Source organism: Nanorana parkeri, unplaced genomic scaffold (assembly GCF_000935625.1).
Source record: "Nanorana parkeri isolate BGI_ZX_2015 unplaced genomic scaffold, ASM93562v1 scaffold1015, whole genome shotgun sequence".
Lineage (NCBI taxonomy): Eukaryota > Metazoa > Chordata > Amphibia > Anura > Dicroglossidae > Nanorana > Nanorana parkeri.
The window spans coordinates 261,648-281,355 of NW_017307283.1; the positions used below are offsets into that span (position 1 = coordinate 261,648).

At 45.7% G+C, this 19,708-nt stretch overlaps 1 protein-coding gene across 1 annotated transcript in view; it reads right to left on the reverse strand.

Moving 5' to 3' along the window:
• Positions 1-10,495: 10,495 nt before the first annotated feature.
• The window catches only part of LOC108795848 (cytochrome P450 2G1-like), an 18,552-nt gene continuing 9,339 nt past the window's right edge, over positions 10,496-19,708 (reverse strand). Inside the window, exons 7-10 of the mRNA XM_018567164.1 lie at positions 15,586-15,727; positions 13,281-13,468; positions 12,320-12,461; positions 10,496-10,677 (exon numbers count right to left, since the gene is read on the reverse strand). Of these exons, the coding sequence (XP_018422666.1) occupies positions 10,496-10,677; positions 12,320-12,461; positions 13,281-13,468; positions 15,586-15,727 (654 nt within the window). The remainder of the gene's footprint in view (positions 10,678-12,319; positions 12,462-13,280; positions 13,469-15,585; positions 15,728-19,708) is intronic.

Sequence of the window (19,708 nt, forward strand, 5' to 3'; positions counted from 1 at the left end):
ACACCCAATCTCCAGGTAGCAAGCTGTGAGTCCCGGTATCTGACTCAGGATCTGGAATGGAAGAAAACACTTGTGCATGGACACGGGTTAATTCACGTGATAATGCAGTCACATAATTTGTTAACACATCAGATTGCAACTGTAACTGTTGTGGAAAATAACAACCAAGTCTGGGGATGAACCAAACAATATTTCCACTACTCTGAGGATGGTATGGTATATGGTAGGCTAAGGTGGTCCCCAGGGCTGCCCATATTTCTTTGGAACCCCGTATCTGCACACTACCTCAGACAGGAGTTTCTTAATCATTTCGGCCACTTTTTGGCATCTGGATATGGTCTATTTGTATTCTTTGAAATGGGTACAGAGGTTTGGCCAGGTGTTTTTTTGGTGCTCTCCCCATCCTCCCTGGGTTGCATTTGGCGCATATTGTGCATGAATTGCAGTAGTTCTTGGTCGCTGTAGTTATTCCAGGGGCCCAGTAGTACTTGCTGATGAGTGAATTCATCAAGTTCTTTGACAGGTGTCCACTTCCGTGGGCCCATTGCACCACTGCTGGGTACATGTACTTGGGTAAACAGACTTTCCCTCTCACTTTGTACAGTTCATTCTCGTAGACTGCTCCTTTGTTACCCCAGCTCAGTGTCTCTTCTGTATGTACTCCTTTCTGCATTGAGATTAGGTAGGCCTCATCTGTTGGTATATGGACGGTCAGGACTGTTTCTGCTACTTCTTCATCCACTTTCAGCTGTTTCCTTGCAGCTTGTTTTGCTGCGGTGTCCGCGAGGTGATTGCCTCGGGCTTCTTCGGAATCTAGCTTCCCGTGTGCTTTGACCTTTAGAATAGCCACCTGTTCGGGCAGGAGCAAAGCTTCCATCAATTCCTTGATGGCTGGCCCATGTTTCACCGGTGTTCCAGCGGCCGTTAGGAAGCCTCGCATCTTCCAGATGATTCCAAAGTCATATACCACCCTAAAGGCATATCTGGAGTCTGTGTAGATGTTCGCTCTTTTCCCCTCTGCCAGTTTGCACGCAGCAGTGAGAGCTTGAAGTTCTTCTTCCTGGGCCGACCTGGTAGGCGGCAGGGGATCCGCCTGTAGGATCTGATCCACGGTTGTCACTGCACAGCCTGTGTGGTACTTACCCAGATCGTCCACATGTCTAGGACCATCAACAAAGAGGGTAAGGTCTGGTTCAACCAGGGGTGCATCACTCACTGTGAGGAGGTGTGTGGTGTTCGGCTCGCATGACTTCCAAGCAGTCATGTCCCTTTTCCGAACCTTCCTGTGCTTCTTCCTCAGTTCTCTCCTCATGTTCTTGTTCCGAAAGCTTCCTGTGCCTCTTCCTCAGTTCTCTCCTCATGTTCTTCCCCCCTTGAAAGTGGGAGAAGTGTAGCAGGGTTCAGAGTGGTGCAGCGCTGGGGGGTGACATTTTCTGGGATCAGCAGAGATATCTGTAGTCTCAGATGTCTGGCAGAGGATAGGTGCCTTGAGAGATGCAATGGCCCAGGAATATAACCTTCTCAGAGCATCATTGAAGTTTGTCTTTGGAAGCTTTACACCCCTTTTTAGCCAGATATGTAAGCAGACTCTCCGCAGTTTCTTCAGCCAGGGGCAGGGTGTCAGCACATAAGAGCAGGTCATCCACATACTGGAGCAGGGCTATAGTTTCCTCACAGGTTCTCTTAGTCTCTGCATGCAGTTTTGCTGGAACATGCTGACTTCTCATTTGCGCTCTTAGCTCCTCAGCTTGCCTCTGCAGCAGGATCTTCTCTGACTGGAGCTTCTCACTTTCCCGTGCAAGGCTGCTGTTCCTTACTTTCAAATCATTCAGCTCTTTCCTCAACATGTCCAACTTGGGTTCAGACCTCCTCTTCTCCTTATTTGCAGCTTCAAATTCATCTCTGACACGACTCAGCTCCTGTTCAACTTCTTCTAAACTCCGAGACTTCTCATCCACCTCATTACCTCATTAGTTAAAAGGCATCGCATGTTTTCAAACTTGTCACTAGTGACAGCCAACTTCAGCTGCTCGACGGCCTCTTGGACCCTTCGCTCTGCTTTTTTCCTTCTCCTCACAAATGGCTAGCTCATCTCGAAGGCGCTTGTTGTCCTTAGGCGAGCGTGCGTCCTCCCGGCGCAGTTCCTGCCCCAGGAGCTCATTGTGACGCAGCTGGATACGCAGCTTCCCAACTTCAGCAGATGCTCCCTCATATTTGCCCTTTACTTCTCTGAGCTGTTCCTGTAGTTCCTCAGCACGTGAGCTGCCACTTAGAGCTTCCTGGGTCAGGTGATCTTTCAGGGCCAAGAAGTGTGTCTGCATCTGCTTCACTTTGCTCTCAGAATCCAGCATCCGCTTCTGCACATCACGGAGCGCTTCTTCCAACTGCCGGATCTGTTGGTCTGACTCAGCTTTGCTCCGATCTCTTTCAGTGGCCAGAGCTACACACTCAGAAGATCTCCTTGACAGCTCCTGCTGCAGCCTCATGATCTCTTCTCTGGCCAACTCATAGTATCTGCGAATGGTTTCTAGCTCTTGGCGGTGATCGGAGTTTTCCCCAGGAAGCTCCAAAGGACGCAGCTGAGACCTGGCCGGCAGGTGAGCTGCATGCTGAGGATCTGTGCTTAGAACAAGATTCTGTTTCATTACAACCTCCTCTTTACCAGGACTGAATGGGCTATTGAGGTTTCCTTGGGAGGGTCACTCCCTCTTTAAGTTTCACCACCACCGGGGGTACATCCAGGTGTCCGATGTCTTCTGGGCCTGAGGCCCAAAGCTCCTGAGGGATCCTATTCAGAATTTCAGGGGAAATGGTGGGTTTTCCATGTGGTTGATGAAGTGAAAGCATCAGGGGCAGGGAGCAAAGGGCTGAAGAATCCTCAGGTGACAATGGTGAATGTAAAGTCACTCCTCCCTCTGGTGTGAAGACGATGGAGGCCTGGAGTCTGGATAGCACATCTGCACCAAGCAAGTTAAGGGGACAGGTAGAGGACACCACAAATCTGACCAACAAGTTAGGATATGTCCCTATTTGGAGTGGTTTGGTGAGAGGATTGGGGCGTGGTACCCCATCTACACCCACACAGGACACATCTATGTCTGAAAGAAAAGAATCATCTGGCAGGTCTGTTGCTTTAAGTACACTTCTGGCTGCACCCGTGTCAATAAGGAAGGTGGTGGGTATCCCCTGTACAGGTAGGACGATTTTCCCTAAGGGCCCTCCCTCCCCTGAAGACGCTGCCATGAGAGGGGAGGGGAACACGGGTTTGCCCCTGTCCTAGTGGGAAGTGGGGCGAGCCATGGCATGATTCGCAGCCCCCTCCTCTTGTTGCCGGGGCAGCGGGGAGCCCTGCATTCCCTCCTGAAATGCCTTAGTCTCCCGCAGTTATAACAGGTAATCCTCTCCCTCCGGCTAGGTAGGGGAGGAGGCGGTGGGTGTCCACGGCAACAGGGCATCGGCTGCTTGTTAGGGTCTGGTAAACTCGAGACCAGGGATGAGGCCTGGGACGGGGTGAAGGTGACATACATCACTGGCGCCTCTGCTATGTTCATGGGGTGCCAGGACTGGAGTAATGACTCCCGCTTCAGCCGGGGCCTTAGGGGTGGCTGAATTTCGGGAGGAAGGGGCTCGGGGCCAGCATTGGTGAACGAGCTCCATTCCGCACTGGTAAGCTATGTGGGGGGCCTCGGATGGAAGTAGGGCAGGTGGCAGTGTTGATGCATCTCCCATTAGTACATTAGGGAACACGGGAGTGTGGTAGGAGCCATTGGCATTCAGCACCGGGAGGACTGGGTACATGGGGTTAATATGCCTTCCGGATGATGCCTGACCTGGGACACCAAGATGGCCACCACCAGAAGGAGGCGGAAGTACACTGGGCTGGGCAGGAAGTGACATGAAAGGTATACCAAGATGGCCACCACCGGATGTAGTAGGGGCGGGACTTCCAGGGTGTTGACTGGGTACACCAAGATGGCCACCACCGGAGGGTGTCATAGGGGTGGGCGTGGTTAAGCCACCAGGGCCAGTAGGTGTCATAATGACCTGGGAGGGAGGAGCCACGGATGATGGGCGTTAGACGAAGGGTGCGGTTTGGAATAGTTGTCTGTCCAGTCGCCGCCATTATAGGGTGGTGGCTCAAACACATCATCAGCTTCCGTGATACACATACATAATTTCATCATCTCGTTTAACTGTTTCTTCTACCCATCCTTCTTTGTGCAAATTCTTTGCTGTACGAAAACCAGGCTTCAGCTATTTTCATCAATCAATTATCATTTAACTTCCCTCGATGTTCCCTTATCAAGGTACGCCAGAACTCTGGCTGGAGACGGACAATATCATGTTTCAAGTTACATTCTTTTGGCAACCTCTGTAGTTTTCTCTGCTTCAGCCCCCTCCCTCTCACTGCGTAGTGGACATTAACCCTTAGCACCAAGATGTCGGGAATCGCTGGGACAACAGGCTGATGGCCAAGTTTACGTGGGGGGGGATACCCCCCTTCTACTACTTTCACTAATCCCCAATTCGTTTCATCCACAGTGAACATTAACCTACAAACACATTTAGGACATGACATTACACCGTGGAACTGAGCCACTGGCTGACCGGCTAAGCTCGCCTCGTGGGGACCGACACGTCACCCCGGATTTCCGTCCGTAGACGCCCACATTACAGGGTTCCTCTTTCTTGGGGCATAACAGCGTGGAACTGAACCACTGGCTGACCGACTAAGATCGCTTCGGGGGGACCGACACGTCACCCCGGATTTCCATCGGTAGATGCCCACTACAGGGTTCCTTCTTTCCTGGGGCGTAGCAACGCACCAAAATGAGGACGACCCCTGTAGCCAATTCATTTAGCTCTGCTCAGCCTCAGTCCACAGCCGCAAACACCTCACAAGCCAGGATCACCATCCTGTAATGAATTCATTTAGCTCGGCTCAGCCTCGGCCCAGAGCCGCAAACACAACAGATAACAACACACACACACAGCCAGCAGAAATCTCTTATGCAGGTTCTTAGCAAAACAGCCCTGGGCAAGGAAAAGTTTACCTGCCTTTTGCCGTCCTCGAACAGCCAAGTGGACGTGACAGTGGATCAGACAGAAACAAGTAGTACAGTGGTAAGATATTGAAATATGCCTACCGTACTCTCAGGGTTGCGCAAGCCCTCTTTTGGTCTGTCTGGCCCTCAGCCAACTGCCCGCATGTCACGGCTGCTCTTGGATCGGAACCCAGGGCCCCACGATTTTGGGCGCCAGCTGAAATAGATCTGAACCACAACTGGGTTCACACAAGATGTCTGCTGCTGTTCCTAATTATGTTGTGCCCGGTGCACCGGAGAAATCACAAACTCAGAGTTAACGGTCTATGAAAGCTCTAATTTTATTCAGGGCGGTCTCTCTCCTTTATACACAGATAACAGGAGAGTGTTCGTCACACATATGCCCACCTCTGTTATCTCTAAATGTCTTGTACTATTGGGCAAACTAGAGGAGCTGTTAGTTAAAGTCTTGTGTCTCTCGCTAATTGGTTAGTCAAAGATATCTTCTGCCTGTAGCGTCCTCCCTCGGCATTCCTTTCATGTGTCCTCGGCGCGCTCCCGAATACAGGATATATCTCTTGGTTACGCATAGCAACGCTAAAAGCTGAGTAAGGAAAGTCACAAAGCTAGGAAGCAAATGAAACTAATTCAAAACATAGAAAGGGACGTTTTCTTGATATGATCCATTTTCCTTAACAACATGTGTTAGTGCAAATGTAGCATTCAATACTGGAGCAATTGGTATAATTTATTCACTTTAAATCAGTTCTGCTGAAATCAGATTGAAGGGAAGTGATCAAACAGGTCAAACAAGTGATCAAACAAAAATTTTATTTTATTCTGTAGTGTTTGGATTTTTTTTTTCCATTTCATCTTTTTGTCATAAAAAGTAATGTAGTATTATAGTGACTCCCCCATAAAAACCTTTTATGTTAAAAAAAACTATTGATACCACAGGAAGTATAGTGATGTCAGCCATTATTGTGACCTCACAGTCAATGTATTATACCATTGTAGATATTGTGAGTTCATAAATAGCATTGTAGCATCATATTCAATATTATGATGGATAGGGAGTTATGATTTAGGGTTGGGCTGGATGTTTGAGTCAAACATGAGTTCGACTCGAACATCGCTAGTTCATGTGTTAGCCGAACAACGCTAGACCTTGTGATTAACCCTGGGGGGTGGGGTTAACAATACACATTTCTTGTCTTAGGATGACAAACCTACTATAGATAAAGGCACGATGAGTGAGCATTGTTTTCCTAGGACTGGAAGTGTGCTATTGGCAGGACCACTAGGTGAAAATGACAGTAAAAATTACATCGATGGAGCCATTTTTTTGTAAATTAAAGGAATAGTCAAAAATTGACTTTGCTTTTTTTTTTTCAATTAAAGGATTTTATCAAAAGTCTGGACTTTTTACTAACTATTTGATGTAACACTTTAGTGAATGGGTACAAATACGCCTTACTCATTCACAAGGGGGGGTGGCATCTGGGTGCCCCCTTATTTAAAGGGATACCCGATGCAAATAAGCCCCCTTGCCCGCAGACCCCCACAACCACCGGGTCAGGGTTGTGGGGAAGGGGCCCTTGTCCCCATCGGCGTTGGGGACACCCCTCAAAAACGAAATTTCGACCGGACTACCGCTAACAAATTTCGTCCGAATCCGAATTCCGAAACAAATTTAATTTCGCACCCGAATCCGAAAAACTAGGGATGTCCCGATACCACTTTTTCAAGACCAAGTACAAGTACTTGCCCTTAGGTACTTGCTGATACCAATTACCAATACTTTTTCTTAAAGGGACATGTGAGATTTTTTTCTAAAACAATACAGACTAATTGTAACGGTTAAGCGATTGTGGGTGAGGATCTCAACTGCGGAGAGGCTCTGTGGATGGCTCAGGTGGAGGTTCGCACTTACACTCTGTAGTGTGATTGAGTGAGATCGGAACCCTTAACACATCATGCGCCACCACAGGCTGTAACTGAAAAGGTAATGACAATGAAACCTCCCTCTGGTCCACAATTGTGGTTAGTCGCGGCCTTGTGGGGGTTTGTAGTTCGGAATGCAGTAGCTCATTTCACTAATGCATAAACACTATAAAGCAACAGGAAATAACTTGGCAGTGTAATAAAGGCATCAGTGATAGTTTTGTTTGGTTATTACAGTTTCTCAGCACTACATAACACACACGTGCCCCTGACGGCAAGGATAATGTTTCCCAGCAACACAGAAATTAGCAGTACTCCAGAGCAACCCTATGAAGAGTATTGTCTCTTTAACCCCACAGCATAGCATGCAATATATTCTAATGCAGTGTCCAGGTGGTACTTGTGGTTGGATTGGCCCCAGAGCCCCTTCAGGAGTACAGGTCAGAGGATCCGTGATGTGCTGGCAGAAGTCCAGATTCCCAATTCTCTGGAGGAGGACAACAAGGTTCAGGATATGAGGTAAGAACCCTAGAAGATTGCTCAACGTTCTACCTCGCTAGAACGTCGAGCAAGTGAGCCTTCCAGACTTTTGTAATTTAGACAGGTGTGTTGGAGGCGGAGTTGTCAGCAGCGACCCTCCCGAACGTCTCCTAGCAACGGGACGCTTCTGGAGGGCCGGCCTGCTATGCCCTTGCTCTCAGGTGTGACGTGTCTGAGGGCAGCGTCTGGAGGGACGAGCCGAGGACGCAAGCCGGCCGGCCTGTCTTCTAGCAATGAGACGGCGCCGCAGCTGTGCGGGGAGTCGGGTCTTGAGTTCCTGACACTAATAGGGCAGTTTCTCACCAGGCTGCATCCAGATGTCACCAGAATCTGTATGCAGCCTGGTGAGATCTGTACCCAGCCTGGTGAGATCTGGCATCCAGATCTCACCAAGGCTGAATACAGATCAGACAGAATCTAGACGCAGCCGGGTGACATTTGGACTCCAGATCCCACCAGGCTGCGTCCAGATGTCACCAGGCTGCATCCAGATCCCACCAGGCTGCCAATGAGTCTCTCCAGGGCTGTGTATAGATGTCACCAGCGCTGGATATTGGGTCTCTCCAGGGCTGCTGACAGGTGCGTGCTGAGCCCGCTCTATGGGTGCGATAGGACGTGTGGCAAGACTTTGCCAGCGTTCTGTTCCACTGCAAACGCAAAAAATAGGGCTTGTACATTATTAGAATGTTGCTAAAGGTTTATTTTTTAAGATTGTCTGGACAACCCTGGATCAGTTCACAACAATTTCATTAATAAAGTAAGAAAAGCATAACTTTAAGCCCCATTCACACTTGAAGTAAAGGTCGTTGGGTGCTTTTTCAGGCACTTAATTTTATTTTTATATTTAGCCAAAGCAAATATAGTTACTAAGCAAAAAAGCTTGAAAAATGCATATTACACACTTATTTGTGTGTTGTTTGCACGTTTCTCAAGTGCTGCTATTGAGGTCTATTGAAGCAAAAATGCGTGACTCTGCTCCAAAAGAAGCTCATGTACTGTTTTGAGCTACAGATGTTTCGCTACCAGCGTCAAATCGCTCAGGTGTGACCAGGGACCATTAAAAACAAGACGTAGCGCTTAGACATCGAGCTACAAAATGGGCCCTAAAGCTGAATTCGCCAAAAAAATCAAACAGTATCTAAATAAAGACGTGAGCTTTGTGTATTTCTTTCACATCTGAGCACTAATCCAGAATGAAACGTTTCCTCTGTACAGGAGCTTCCTGTAATAAAAACAACAGTTACTGCTGCTCTCTCGACTTGTGAAGGGTGACTGTTCTTGTATCCGCCCCCACCCCTGCAGGCAGCATTTAATGTGTGGGGCCTGCTGGGACCCTCCCATTGTGCTGCCCAAGTCATATGCAGCACAATAATAATGTCACTGCTCGCTTTATATGGTAATAGTAATTGCACAGGTTTTTGGTACATAAAGTGGATTTATATCCTTTGTGGCTATTAAGAAATATATTTACATGGGCATGTTTGTACCTGAAGTTCAGCTTTAAATAAAAGCTGATAAAGCAGAACAGAATGCACCCTGCCTTGAAATATGGCAGCTGTCTGCAGAGCAGGTCAGCTTAGTGCATGGAAGGAAACACATGGTAAGTACAAAGGTGAAATTGATACCATAATCTTTTTATTTTTGGCAAGAGCTTCACATTAATCTAGTGCAGCAAGGAATTTTAATTTATTTGCAAACAAAACACTTTTTTACTTTTGAAACAGGTGAAAATAATTAATTTTTTTAAGATTTCCCTTACTTCCTGTGCCATGGACAGGGGTATAAACTGTAGAGAGGCTATAGAATTTTTCCATTCTAATAAGCGAAATGTTTGTTCCCCACACTTTACTGGAGAGGGACAACAGAGAGGACTTTTTATTCATACCCTTAAAATTATGCAAAATCTTGAGGCATTGCAGTCACAAATGTAAACAATTTAAATAATGACATGTGGTTCCCTCAAAATCTATACCAGACCCTTATTCTAGATATGGGTTTGGTATGGATTTTAGGGGGGGCCACAAAAAAAGGGGTGAAGTCCCCCCCCCCCTTAATATCAGAGTCCCTCCTTCACATCAGAGGCATGTCGCTGTGTAAAAGATTTAAGGCACCCCTGCGGAAGACTGAAGGTGCCCAAGAGTGATGTGGCACCCTGGTTGAGCAAGGCTATTTTATACTTGTATAATTGTGGGTCAGCTCAGTACAGGTGAGGTAACACATCGTGAGCATGAACTTAGAACAAAAGGTAAAATTGATACCATAATCTTTTTTTGGCAAGAGCTTCACATTATTATTTTGCACCATGTTGTTAACATTTTTTTGCAACCAAAACAATTGTTTTTTTAAACTTTTTAATTGAGTGAGAAGAATTAGATTCTTTGTTGTGCTTTTTCCTGTTATCATGGCAAGATTTCCCCCTATTTCCTGTTCTAGCAACAGTGTTGTAATCAGGACAGGAAGTACGAGGGAAAAGCTGCAAAAAGGACATAGAGCGCAACATGCAAAATCTCTGCATGTTAAATACTGTTAAAAAAACCTCAGGGTCCAAAACCTCTGCCTCTCACTTTAGGACTTTAAGACGTTATTTGGAGATTGCTTAAATTTAATGGCATATACGGCAAAGCGGTTGGAAAAAAGGAGGCGTCATTGTACCCCAGAAGTGTACAGAGGCAACTTTGCCTATCAGGAATGGGTGTCCTGTGCTGAGAGAACAGTGCCCTGTACTGACAAAAAAAGAATGGGCAGTGCATCATTTCATATTCGAATGGGCCCTGACAGATGTATTAACCCCCCCCCCCCCTTACTCCGTGTCCATAACAAAATACAATGTGGAAAGGGTTTTGCTTTAAACATTATCATGTAATAATCATTTTTTATTGAATACCCTGCAAAAATGCATGGTTATGTGTCTACAGCCCATGGTGCCCCCACTCACTTCATGACATTACATTTGACGCTGCAACATTTCACCGAGGGACAGCAAACAACTTATAATTTCGAGCTCTTGAACCGTTGGTGTTGGGTTCTGGGGTGATCTCTAGGTCCTTCTTGTCCAGTGTAGGTTTCAAAGTAAATCTCTGGAGTACAGCAGTGAAAAACAAGAAAAGCTCCATACGGGCCAGACCTTCTCCTGCACACACGCGTTTACCTAATAGGAAGGGACAGGGAAAATCAGCTTCAAGATAGCAGCCATAGCAGCACACTCACAACCTGCAGATAACAGTTCTTCGATTGTTGGTAAGCTTGGTGGAGATGCTGCATGCCCGGACTTTCTATCCCTCCCTATCAGCACTCTGTGCAGACACTGTGACTATGTAAAGTACACATCATTCTATGTTCACCCCTGATCTTCTAGAAATAAGGTGATTACAAGCTGGATCTGACTAATAAGTGCAGTTTTCTAAAAGCAGGGAGGTTGCACAGCACAGAATGATTGGCAAGAGGCTATAATCCTGCCCACAAGTTTTCTCAAAGCCCTGCAATATCTGGCTAGATTATTAACAAAAAATATACAGTTATTGTAAATAGGTTTTTTTAATTAATTATGTCACAAAATGTAAAATTCCAACAAAAGAACATCCTGCAAAAGGGAATAAATACGTTTCCTGCTGCCCGTACCACTGAATAGCACTATTGTAGAGAAATAGGTTGCTGAAGTCTTTTCTAAAACCAACACTTTCATCAGGGTCCATTGTTTGATTCCTGCCGTTTCCTCCCACCAAACCCTATGTCTTAATGACCTGAAGTGAGTTAGCATTTGGCAGGAGGAACCACTGAGCATAGCAGGGGAATGCGAGTCCCTAAAAGTCTAGGTTGATAATGAGGCTTTGGGGGATGATTTCTCTGCATTAGAGAAATGCAGCATGGGCATCTGGAGAAGTATTTAAGTTCTTCTAGTAGGGAGCTCTTTTATTGAAACCTTAATTTTAGAAACAGAGCAATTTTAAGTTGGAACGTAAATTATAATTTTGTAACTCTCCTTTGCCCTCCCCAATTCTTACTCAACAAGTAATGCAAACTTCAGACCAGATGAACTGCAGCTTCTAACAGCCCTGCTCAGTGGCTTTGTTTATATTGACCCTTGACCCAACGTAGCAAAGTTTTATGCCTGCACTGGAATGTGTCATAGATTTCTTGGCCATATGTTAGTCCTGAGCTAATCTTCAAGTGAACTGGCACTGAATTTTCATATTTACTCTTTATCTGTACGCTGTAATTGTGCAAATGAGCAAATAATCAACACCCTTGCTGAACTATAGCCATAAAAATGATTTATAAAAGGTAAGTCAGCTGAGGATGCAGCTGACTGGACACTGTGTGTATCTTGATCTGAATAGGTGTTCCTCAACTTTTGTACACCCTTACTGAAAGTTTATGACAGGGGTAAACAACCTCAGCACCCTAGCTGTGATGAAATTACAAATATCATTATGCCTCTGGAAGTCATGTGTTTGGCTGCCAGAATCTTACAAGGTCTCATGGAACTGGAGGTTGCATTATAGCTGAAGTGTCAAAGTTGCCTACCCCTGGTTTATGTCCGCAGTTAAAAGAAGTAAAGCACACTCCATTGTGGTCTGCATCTAAAGACGAACAGTGGTCTTTATATATAAAAAGCAAATTAAGCTTTTCCCTCTCCGTACAGTACAGTAGTCCATAGTGCAGATACACACAATTCTATTAATATTGATAGGAGTAATAGTGGTATCATTTATAATGCAATCATTACATTGCCTTTTATATATTACAAATTAGAATGGATCTCCTTTAATCTTTGGATAGCCTTCTGGTACCTGCAGAAAATGGCATAAAGGCATCATTCTTCTTGAAGGCTCCATTCTCATCAAGAAAGTGTGCAGGATCAAACTCAGTAGGATTCCTAAAAAAATTAGGATCTTTCAATACAGATGTGAGGGAAAGAACAACCAAGGTGTCCTGAAATGAAAATAAGGTAAACATAGAATCAAAACAAAATTATCATCACAGATTTCCCTTTAAAGTTTAGGAGACAGGCAGCATCTCCTGCAGTTAAAGAGACCCTGTCACCTTGTCCACCCCCCAACCAATTTATACTCACCTCTCCATTGAACACCTTTCCCTCTTTCTCCATCACAACTGCCAATTTACCTAGTGTCAGCTATGGAGTGATGCCATAACCCCCTCCATCATGGCCCGGGCAGTGCATAATGGTAGGGGTCATATGCACCCCATGGCTAGAAATAACTGGTGTTTTGCAGCGCCAGCTATTAGACATGTGCACCAGCAAAAAATTCGTTTAGTTTAGTTTTCGTTTTGAAAAAAAAAGAAAAACATTTGTTTAGTTTAGTTTCGTTTTTCGGGTCCGAAATTAAATTAGTTTCGGCCGAAATTCGTTAGCGGTAGTCCTGCCGAAATTCGTTTATGAAAAAAAAACGAAAAATTTACTCTCCCTTGGCTGGACTTGAACCAGCAAACTTCACAATGGCAAACAATTGCCAGCCTGTACCTCTAACCACTACACTATAGCCTCACTATAGAGGAAGGAGCATTCAAAGATTCCAGGAGAAGTGAAAATAAGGTGGTTAGGGGTATGTTTTACACATACCCTGTCCCTGTGCCCTGAAGGTGACAGGGTCAATTTAAAAAAGGTGCACAGTCTGCCTTAACATGGTTTCCATCTTACAACTGACGGAGTCAATGCACATTAGTGAATTTAATTATGGAATGATCCTGTGGCAATCCTTCTCTAAAACACATTTCTATTAATACCCTTACCTTGGGAATGTTATATCCTTGGAAGGTGATGTCTTTGCTGGTAGCATGAAGTAATCCTGATGGAAGAATATCAGCAAATCTCTGAATCTCATGTATAACTGCATCTGTATATGGCATTTTGTTCCTGTCCTCCACAGAGGGAAGGCGATCTTGTCCAATTACGGTATCAATTTCTTTCTGAACTTTCTCTGCAGGTTACATTAAAACCATGAAAGAAATTGCAAGGACTTTTCCTCAAAGAAAACATAGCATCAAAAAGTAAAACATCTACAGATGGCTGTCAGACAGGTCTATTTACTAAAGGGTGAATAGTTTGGAGGAGGCCGGAGAAGTGAGCAATCTAGGACAACATAGCTGAACTGGAAAGTGAGCTGAATTGGATAATTTTTTCCAAATCAGCTGTTTTGGCCTAGATCAGGGGCACCCACAATTTTTCGTCTGGAGATCTACTTTTCAAATGACGAGCTCAATGTGATCTATCAACAAAAAAACACCTGCATTCAGGGGCGGGAGGGGGCATGGTAGGGTTGCCACCTGTCCAGGATTCACCCGGACAGTTCGGGTTTTGAATGCTGTGTTCGGGTTTCATGGCAGCAGAAACCCGGACACAAGATGTCAGGCAGACAGGGGCAACCAAAATTAATATAGGGGCTACTGCCCCCCACTGAAAATAGTCTCTACTGTGATATTTACATGTGAATGGGCGGCACTTTTTACATGTGAACAAGCCACGACTCATTCTCCCACAAAAATGACCATGCATCGCTGGAGTGTTCGGGTTTCGCTTGAAGAAAAGGTGGCAACCCTAGGGCATGGCGGTGCATGGAAGTCAATGGCACCGCAGCCACGCCCCTCACCCGCAGTGCGATCGACCGCACCACTAATGTGCCTGCGGTTCTTTCCAGTGCGATCTGCAAAAATGCTATTTTTGCAGATCGCACTGGACCGGAATGCAGGCACTAATCTGCTTACATTCCAGTGCGTTCTAGAGGCGCCGGCGTCCTGTCCTCCCGGTGTGCTCTTGTGGCCGAATGTGGCCGATGTTGCACACGGGGAGAGGTGTCCTGCCCCTTTCCGTCTGCGGCGTCTAACACATTCAGCCGGCAGCCACATGAGCACCGCGGGAGCAGAGCTGTAGAGCACAGACATAGCTATCTCTTTTTGCGCCCGAGGCAAGAAAAAAAATGTGCCCCCCCAAAAGGCATGTGACGTCACCCAGCGCCCCACCTCCAGGATGTTTGTTTTTCTTTTATATTTTTTATTATTTCTTATTTTTAATTCAATTTGAATTTTTTTAATGTAATTTTTTTTTACTGTTGGGGGGGGAAGCCTTTTGGTAAATATTAGGGGGTCTAAACAGCCCCCTGATATTTCCCTTTTTAAAATAGAAAAATAAATTGAGGTCCTCGATTTCTTTTTCTGCAGCCTCTGTTCTAAATGAATGGAAAGCACAGAGGCTTCCCATTCATTCATAAACTATTTACTACCATCCAGTTTCTGAATGGGGAGGAGCCTCTGTACAGAGTGCTAATCCCCATTGAAAAACTAATGAATGAACAGGAAGTGATGTAAAGCACTTCCTGTTCATTCGTCACTGGGGACACATAGTCAGTCATAGTCAGTTTTTGGCCTGCACAAAGGATCGGTACATATCACTGATATGTACCGATTCTCCTCCCTCCACTCTGCCACGCACACAGGGGGGCTCAGTCTGCAACTTCTCCTCTGGATCCCCGCTGCTCTCCCCTGCAGAGGCAGTGGGGGAGGGAGCCGCTGTCACAGCAGGATGGTCAAGTGATGAGGAGAGAGAGAGCCGCCGGCTGTCAAATCCAGGCTGAGCGGCTCTCTCTCTTCACTGCTCAGCCGTGCTGCTGTGCTGCTCCCTCCTCCACCCCCGCCTGCAGCGCTTCCTTCACTTCTCCTCAGATCCCCGCTGCATACAGATGGGGAGAGCAGTGGGGATCCAGAGGAGAAGCACTGCAGTGATCGCTCTGGTAGATCCAGATTGACCTAATGGGCACTCCTGGCCTAGATTGTTCTCCTTTCCTGCCTTCTCCAAACCCTTTACCCTTTTGTGAATAACCCTGAGAGTCTTGGAATGCCTAATGGGATTTTTAGTATCACCACAGCTGGGCAACCAAGTTGTGCCTACCCCTGGTCTAGAGCTAGAGTGGGTAGTCAGATAAGTAAACGGTCAGCATTAGAAAGTCTGCCATAAATAGTTGAAACACGCCATTCCATTAGCAAAACAATACTGTAGGCAATATCAGTTATACCTGAAATAACAAAATCCATCTACAAATACCTTGTATCTCTGGAAATTTCTGCATTATTAGGAAAGCATATCTCAGAGTAGAGCTTGAAGTCTCAGTGCCAGCAAAAAACAAGTCAAGAACTGATGCCAACAAGTTCTCCTCATGAAATTCTGTGTTCGGGTTCTTTTTCTCCTGCAAAAATAAATAAAATAAAAAGATATACCAAGTTGCTCAGAATTCTTATATTCTACATGCCCCACAGCGATACTGCTACAATAGCTCTGACTGTGCCATAAACTATACATCACCATTACTAGCTACGCAACCACATAGCCTCCCATGTGTCCCGAGGCTTATCACAATGATGTATCAGTGGCGACAGGCTGGAGAGATCCCATTACAGCCAGTTCATAAAGAGACAGCTCATGGTCCTGGCCTAGCGGGGAAAAAAAAAAAAAAGCTTCTCCACGCTATCCAGGAAAAAAGTGAAGTCACGAATTACACTATTTTTTTTTTCTTTCACTGTTGAAAATTATTTGGGTCCAGTTGACTCGACGTTTTTGTTTTTGTTTTGGTTTTATCATCCCCTAAAGGGATTCACAGTTACCTACTACCTACGGTTCTCAGTCTCGTTCACGCCATGTAGAGCAAAGTTTACGACAATCCAGATTGGGAAAGTATCGTTCCCACATTTCAAGTTGATTATTATGCTTAAGTGCCTTGTATTGATGATTGTATATTTCCCCTGGTCTTTGCTGACATTAACGTGTTATCTATTCCGTGCTTATCCCCCTACTACAGAAAAACTAATATGAGAGTGGTCTCCTGGAATGTCAATGGTCTCAAATCACCTGCAAAATGCATGATGGTTCTTCGCCACCTACAAAAACTTAAACCAGACATCGTGTTTCTACAAGAAACCCATCTTCCCGCCGAAGATATCACTAGGCTGCGCAAGCTATGGGTGGGTGAAGTCATCGGCTCCCCAGCTGTGGGATGACAATCAGGGGTAGCTATCCTTTTTCATAAAAAAATTTCTTATAGCATAGACCATATCACTGCCGATCATGAGGGGCGTAAACTGTTGGTGAAAATTAAGATTCACAATAAAACATATTCGTTATATAACTTTTACTTCCCCAATACCCCCCCGATGGCCTACTTCCAGGAGACCACATCATGGATAATGCAATTTGAATTTTTTTAATGTAATTTTTTTTTACTGTTGGGGGGGGAAGCCTTTTGGTAAATATTAGGGGGTCTAAACAGCCCCCTGATATTTCCCTTTTTAAAATAGAAAAATAAATTGAGGTCCTCGATTTCTTTTTCTGCAGCCTCTGTTCTAAATGAATGGAAAGCACAGAGGCTTCCCATTCATTCATAAACTATTTACTACCATCCAGTTTCTGAATGGGGAGGAGCCTCTGTACAGAGTGCTAATCCCCATTGAAAAACTAATGAATGAACAGGAAGTGATGTAAAGCACTTCCTGTTCATTCGTCACTGGGGACACATAGTCAGTCATAGTCAGTTTTTGGCCTGCACAAAGGATCGGTACATATCACTGATATGTACCGATTCTCCTCCCTCCACTCTGCCACGCACACAGGGGGGCTCAGTCTGCAACTTCTCCTCTGGATCCCCGCTGCTCTCCCCTGCAGAGGCAGTGGGGGAGGGAGCCGCTGTCACAGCAGGATGGTCAAGTGATGAGGAGAGAGAGAGCCGCCGGCTGTCAAATCCAGGCTGAGCGGCTCTCTCTCTTCACTGCTCAGCCGTGCTGCTGTGCTGCTCCCTCCTCCACCCCCGCCTGCAGCGCTTCCTTCACTTCTCCTCAGATCCCCGCTGCATACAGATGGGGAGAGCAGTGGGGATCCAGAGGAGAAGCACTGCAGTGATCGCTCTGGTAGATCCAGATTGACCTAATGGGCACTCCTGGCCTAGATTGTTCTCCTTTCCTGCCTTCTCCAAACCCTTTACCCTTTTGTGAATAACCCTGAGAGTCTTGGAATGCCTAATGGGATTTTTAGTATCACCACAGCTGGGCAACCAAGTTGTGCCTACCCCCGGTCTAGAGCTAGAGTGGGTAGTGAGATAAGTAAACGGTCAGCATTAGAAAATGACGTCCATCCGAGCGACCGATCCCCCCTTCCACAGAGGCTTGGCACTCCTGCAAGGAAACCCTCATCGCGTCTCCCGATGACCCCCACGGACTCACCCTGAATCACCATGGTACCCAGATTACACTCTTGTCGCAAGGTATGTCTATCGTTCCTGTGTAACTGCATCCCAGATCACTTAGTGAGACACCTCAGCCACGATCACTTCGCAAGGGGGCTTTAGACTAACGGGTCATTGCCGGAGAACTCTTTGTCCACCAAGCCTCCGGTATTGGAAGGCAAAACGCCCGTTCTACATGCCCCACAGCGATACTGCTACAATAGCTCTGACTGTGCCATAAAATATACATCACAATTACTAGCTACGCAACCACATAGCCTCCCATGTGTCCCGAGGCTTATCGCAATGATATATCAGTGGCGACAGGCTGGAGAGATCCCATTACATCCAGTTCATAAAGAGACAGCTCATGGTCCTGGCCTAGCGGAAAAAAAAAAAGCTTCTCCACGCTATCCAGGAAAAAAGTGAAGTCACGAATTACACTATTTTTTTTTTCTTTCACTGTTGAAAATTATTTGGGTCCAGTTGACTCGACGTTTTTGTTTTTGTTTTGGTTTTATCATCCCCTAAAGGGATTCACAGTTACCTACTACCTACGGTTCTCAGTCTCGTTCACGCCATGTAGAACAAAGTTTACGACAATCCAGATTGGGAAAGTATCGTTCCCACATTTCAAGTTGATTATTATGCTTAAGTGCCTTGTATTGATGATTGTATATTTCCCCTGGTCTTTGCTGACATTAACGTGTTATCTATTCCGTGCTTATCCCCCTACTACAGAAAAACTAATATGAGAGTGGTCTCCTGGAATGTCAATGGTCTCAAATCACCTGCAAAATGCATGATGGTTCTTCGCCACCTACAAAAACTTAAACCAGACATCGTGTTTCTACAAGAAACCCATCTTCCCGCCGAAGATATCACTAGGCTGCGCAAGCTATGGGTGGGTGAAGTCATCGGCTCCCCAGCTGTGGGATGACAATCAGGGGTAGCTATCCTTTTTCATAAAAAAATTTCTTATAGCATAGACCATATCACTGCCGACCATGAGGGGCGTAAACTGTTGGTGAAAATTAAGATTCACAATAAAACATATTCGTTATATAACTTTTACTTCCCCAATACCCCCCCGACCTCCTGAAACACAAAGATATAACACAGTTAAACAAAGCTTTTCTAGCCTTCATATGGAGGGGTAAAAAGGCAAGGATATCGCTGCAAAAACTTTTTCTGCCAAGGGGTGAGGGAGGAATGGCTTTCCCAAACACAAGACTATATAATCTGAGTTGCCTACTTAGACACTCAGCTGATTGGATTGGATCCTCCTCCCACTACTCAAACTTCCACCTGGAAACAGAGATGGCACATCCCTGGAGACTTTCCAACCTTCTACATTGCCCCTTTTCTAAAATCCCCGTAACTCTAAGATCCAATGTTATTATTAGAGACACAGTAATTGCGTGGAGGGAGTCTCATAAAATGGTGAAAGCCAACCCGTACTTCTCCCAGTATGTGACCCTGAAAGGAAACCCATCATTCCCTCAGGGGGAGGAATATGACACTTTTACCAAATGGGAGACCAAGGGGATTACTAAATTCGCACAGCTCTTATCCCCGGACACAGGTAGGAGATTAACGTTCCAGGATTTCAGGAGGACATACCAGAGACCCGCACATGAGTTCCTACACTTCCTACAGGCGACAACTCATCTAGATAAGCTTGGCTCCACTGCATATACAGTAACCAATCATTCTCTCATTGGCAAGATCACGACCACAGACAGGCAGTCTATATCGAACATCTACTCTCACCTGAGACAGACAAGCTCTAATTTGACAAAATGGCATTCCCAGTGAAGACTTGGTAGAGAAAATCCTGGTGGGGTACCGCTCTATTTGTAAGGCAATGGTGAACGAGCAATGGAGAGAGACTCAATTTAAGATAATACATAGAGCTTATTATGCATTCCAATTACAGCGCACACCCATTCATGA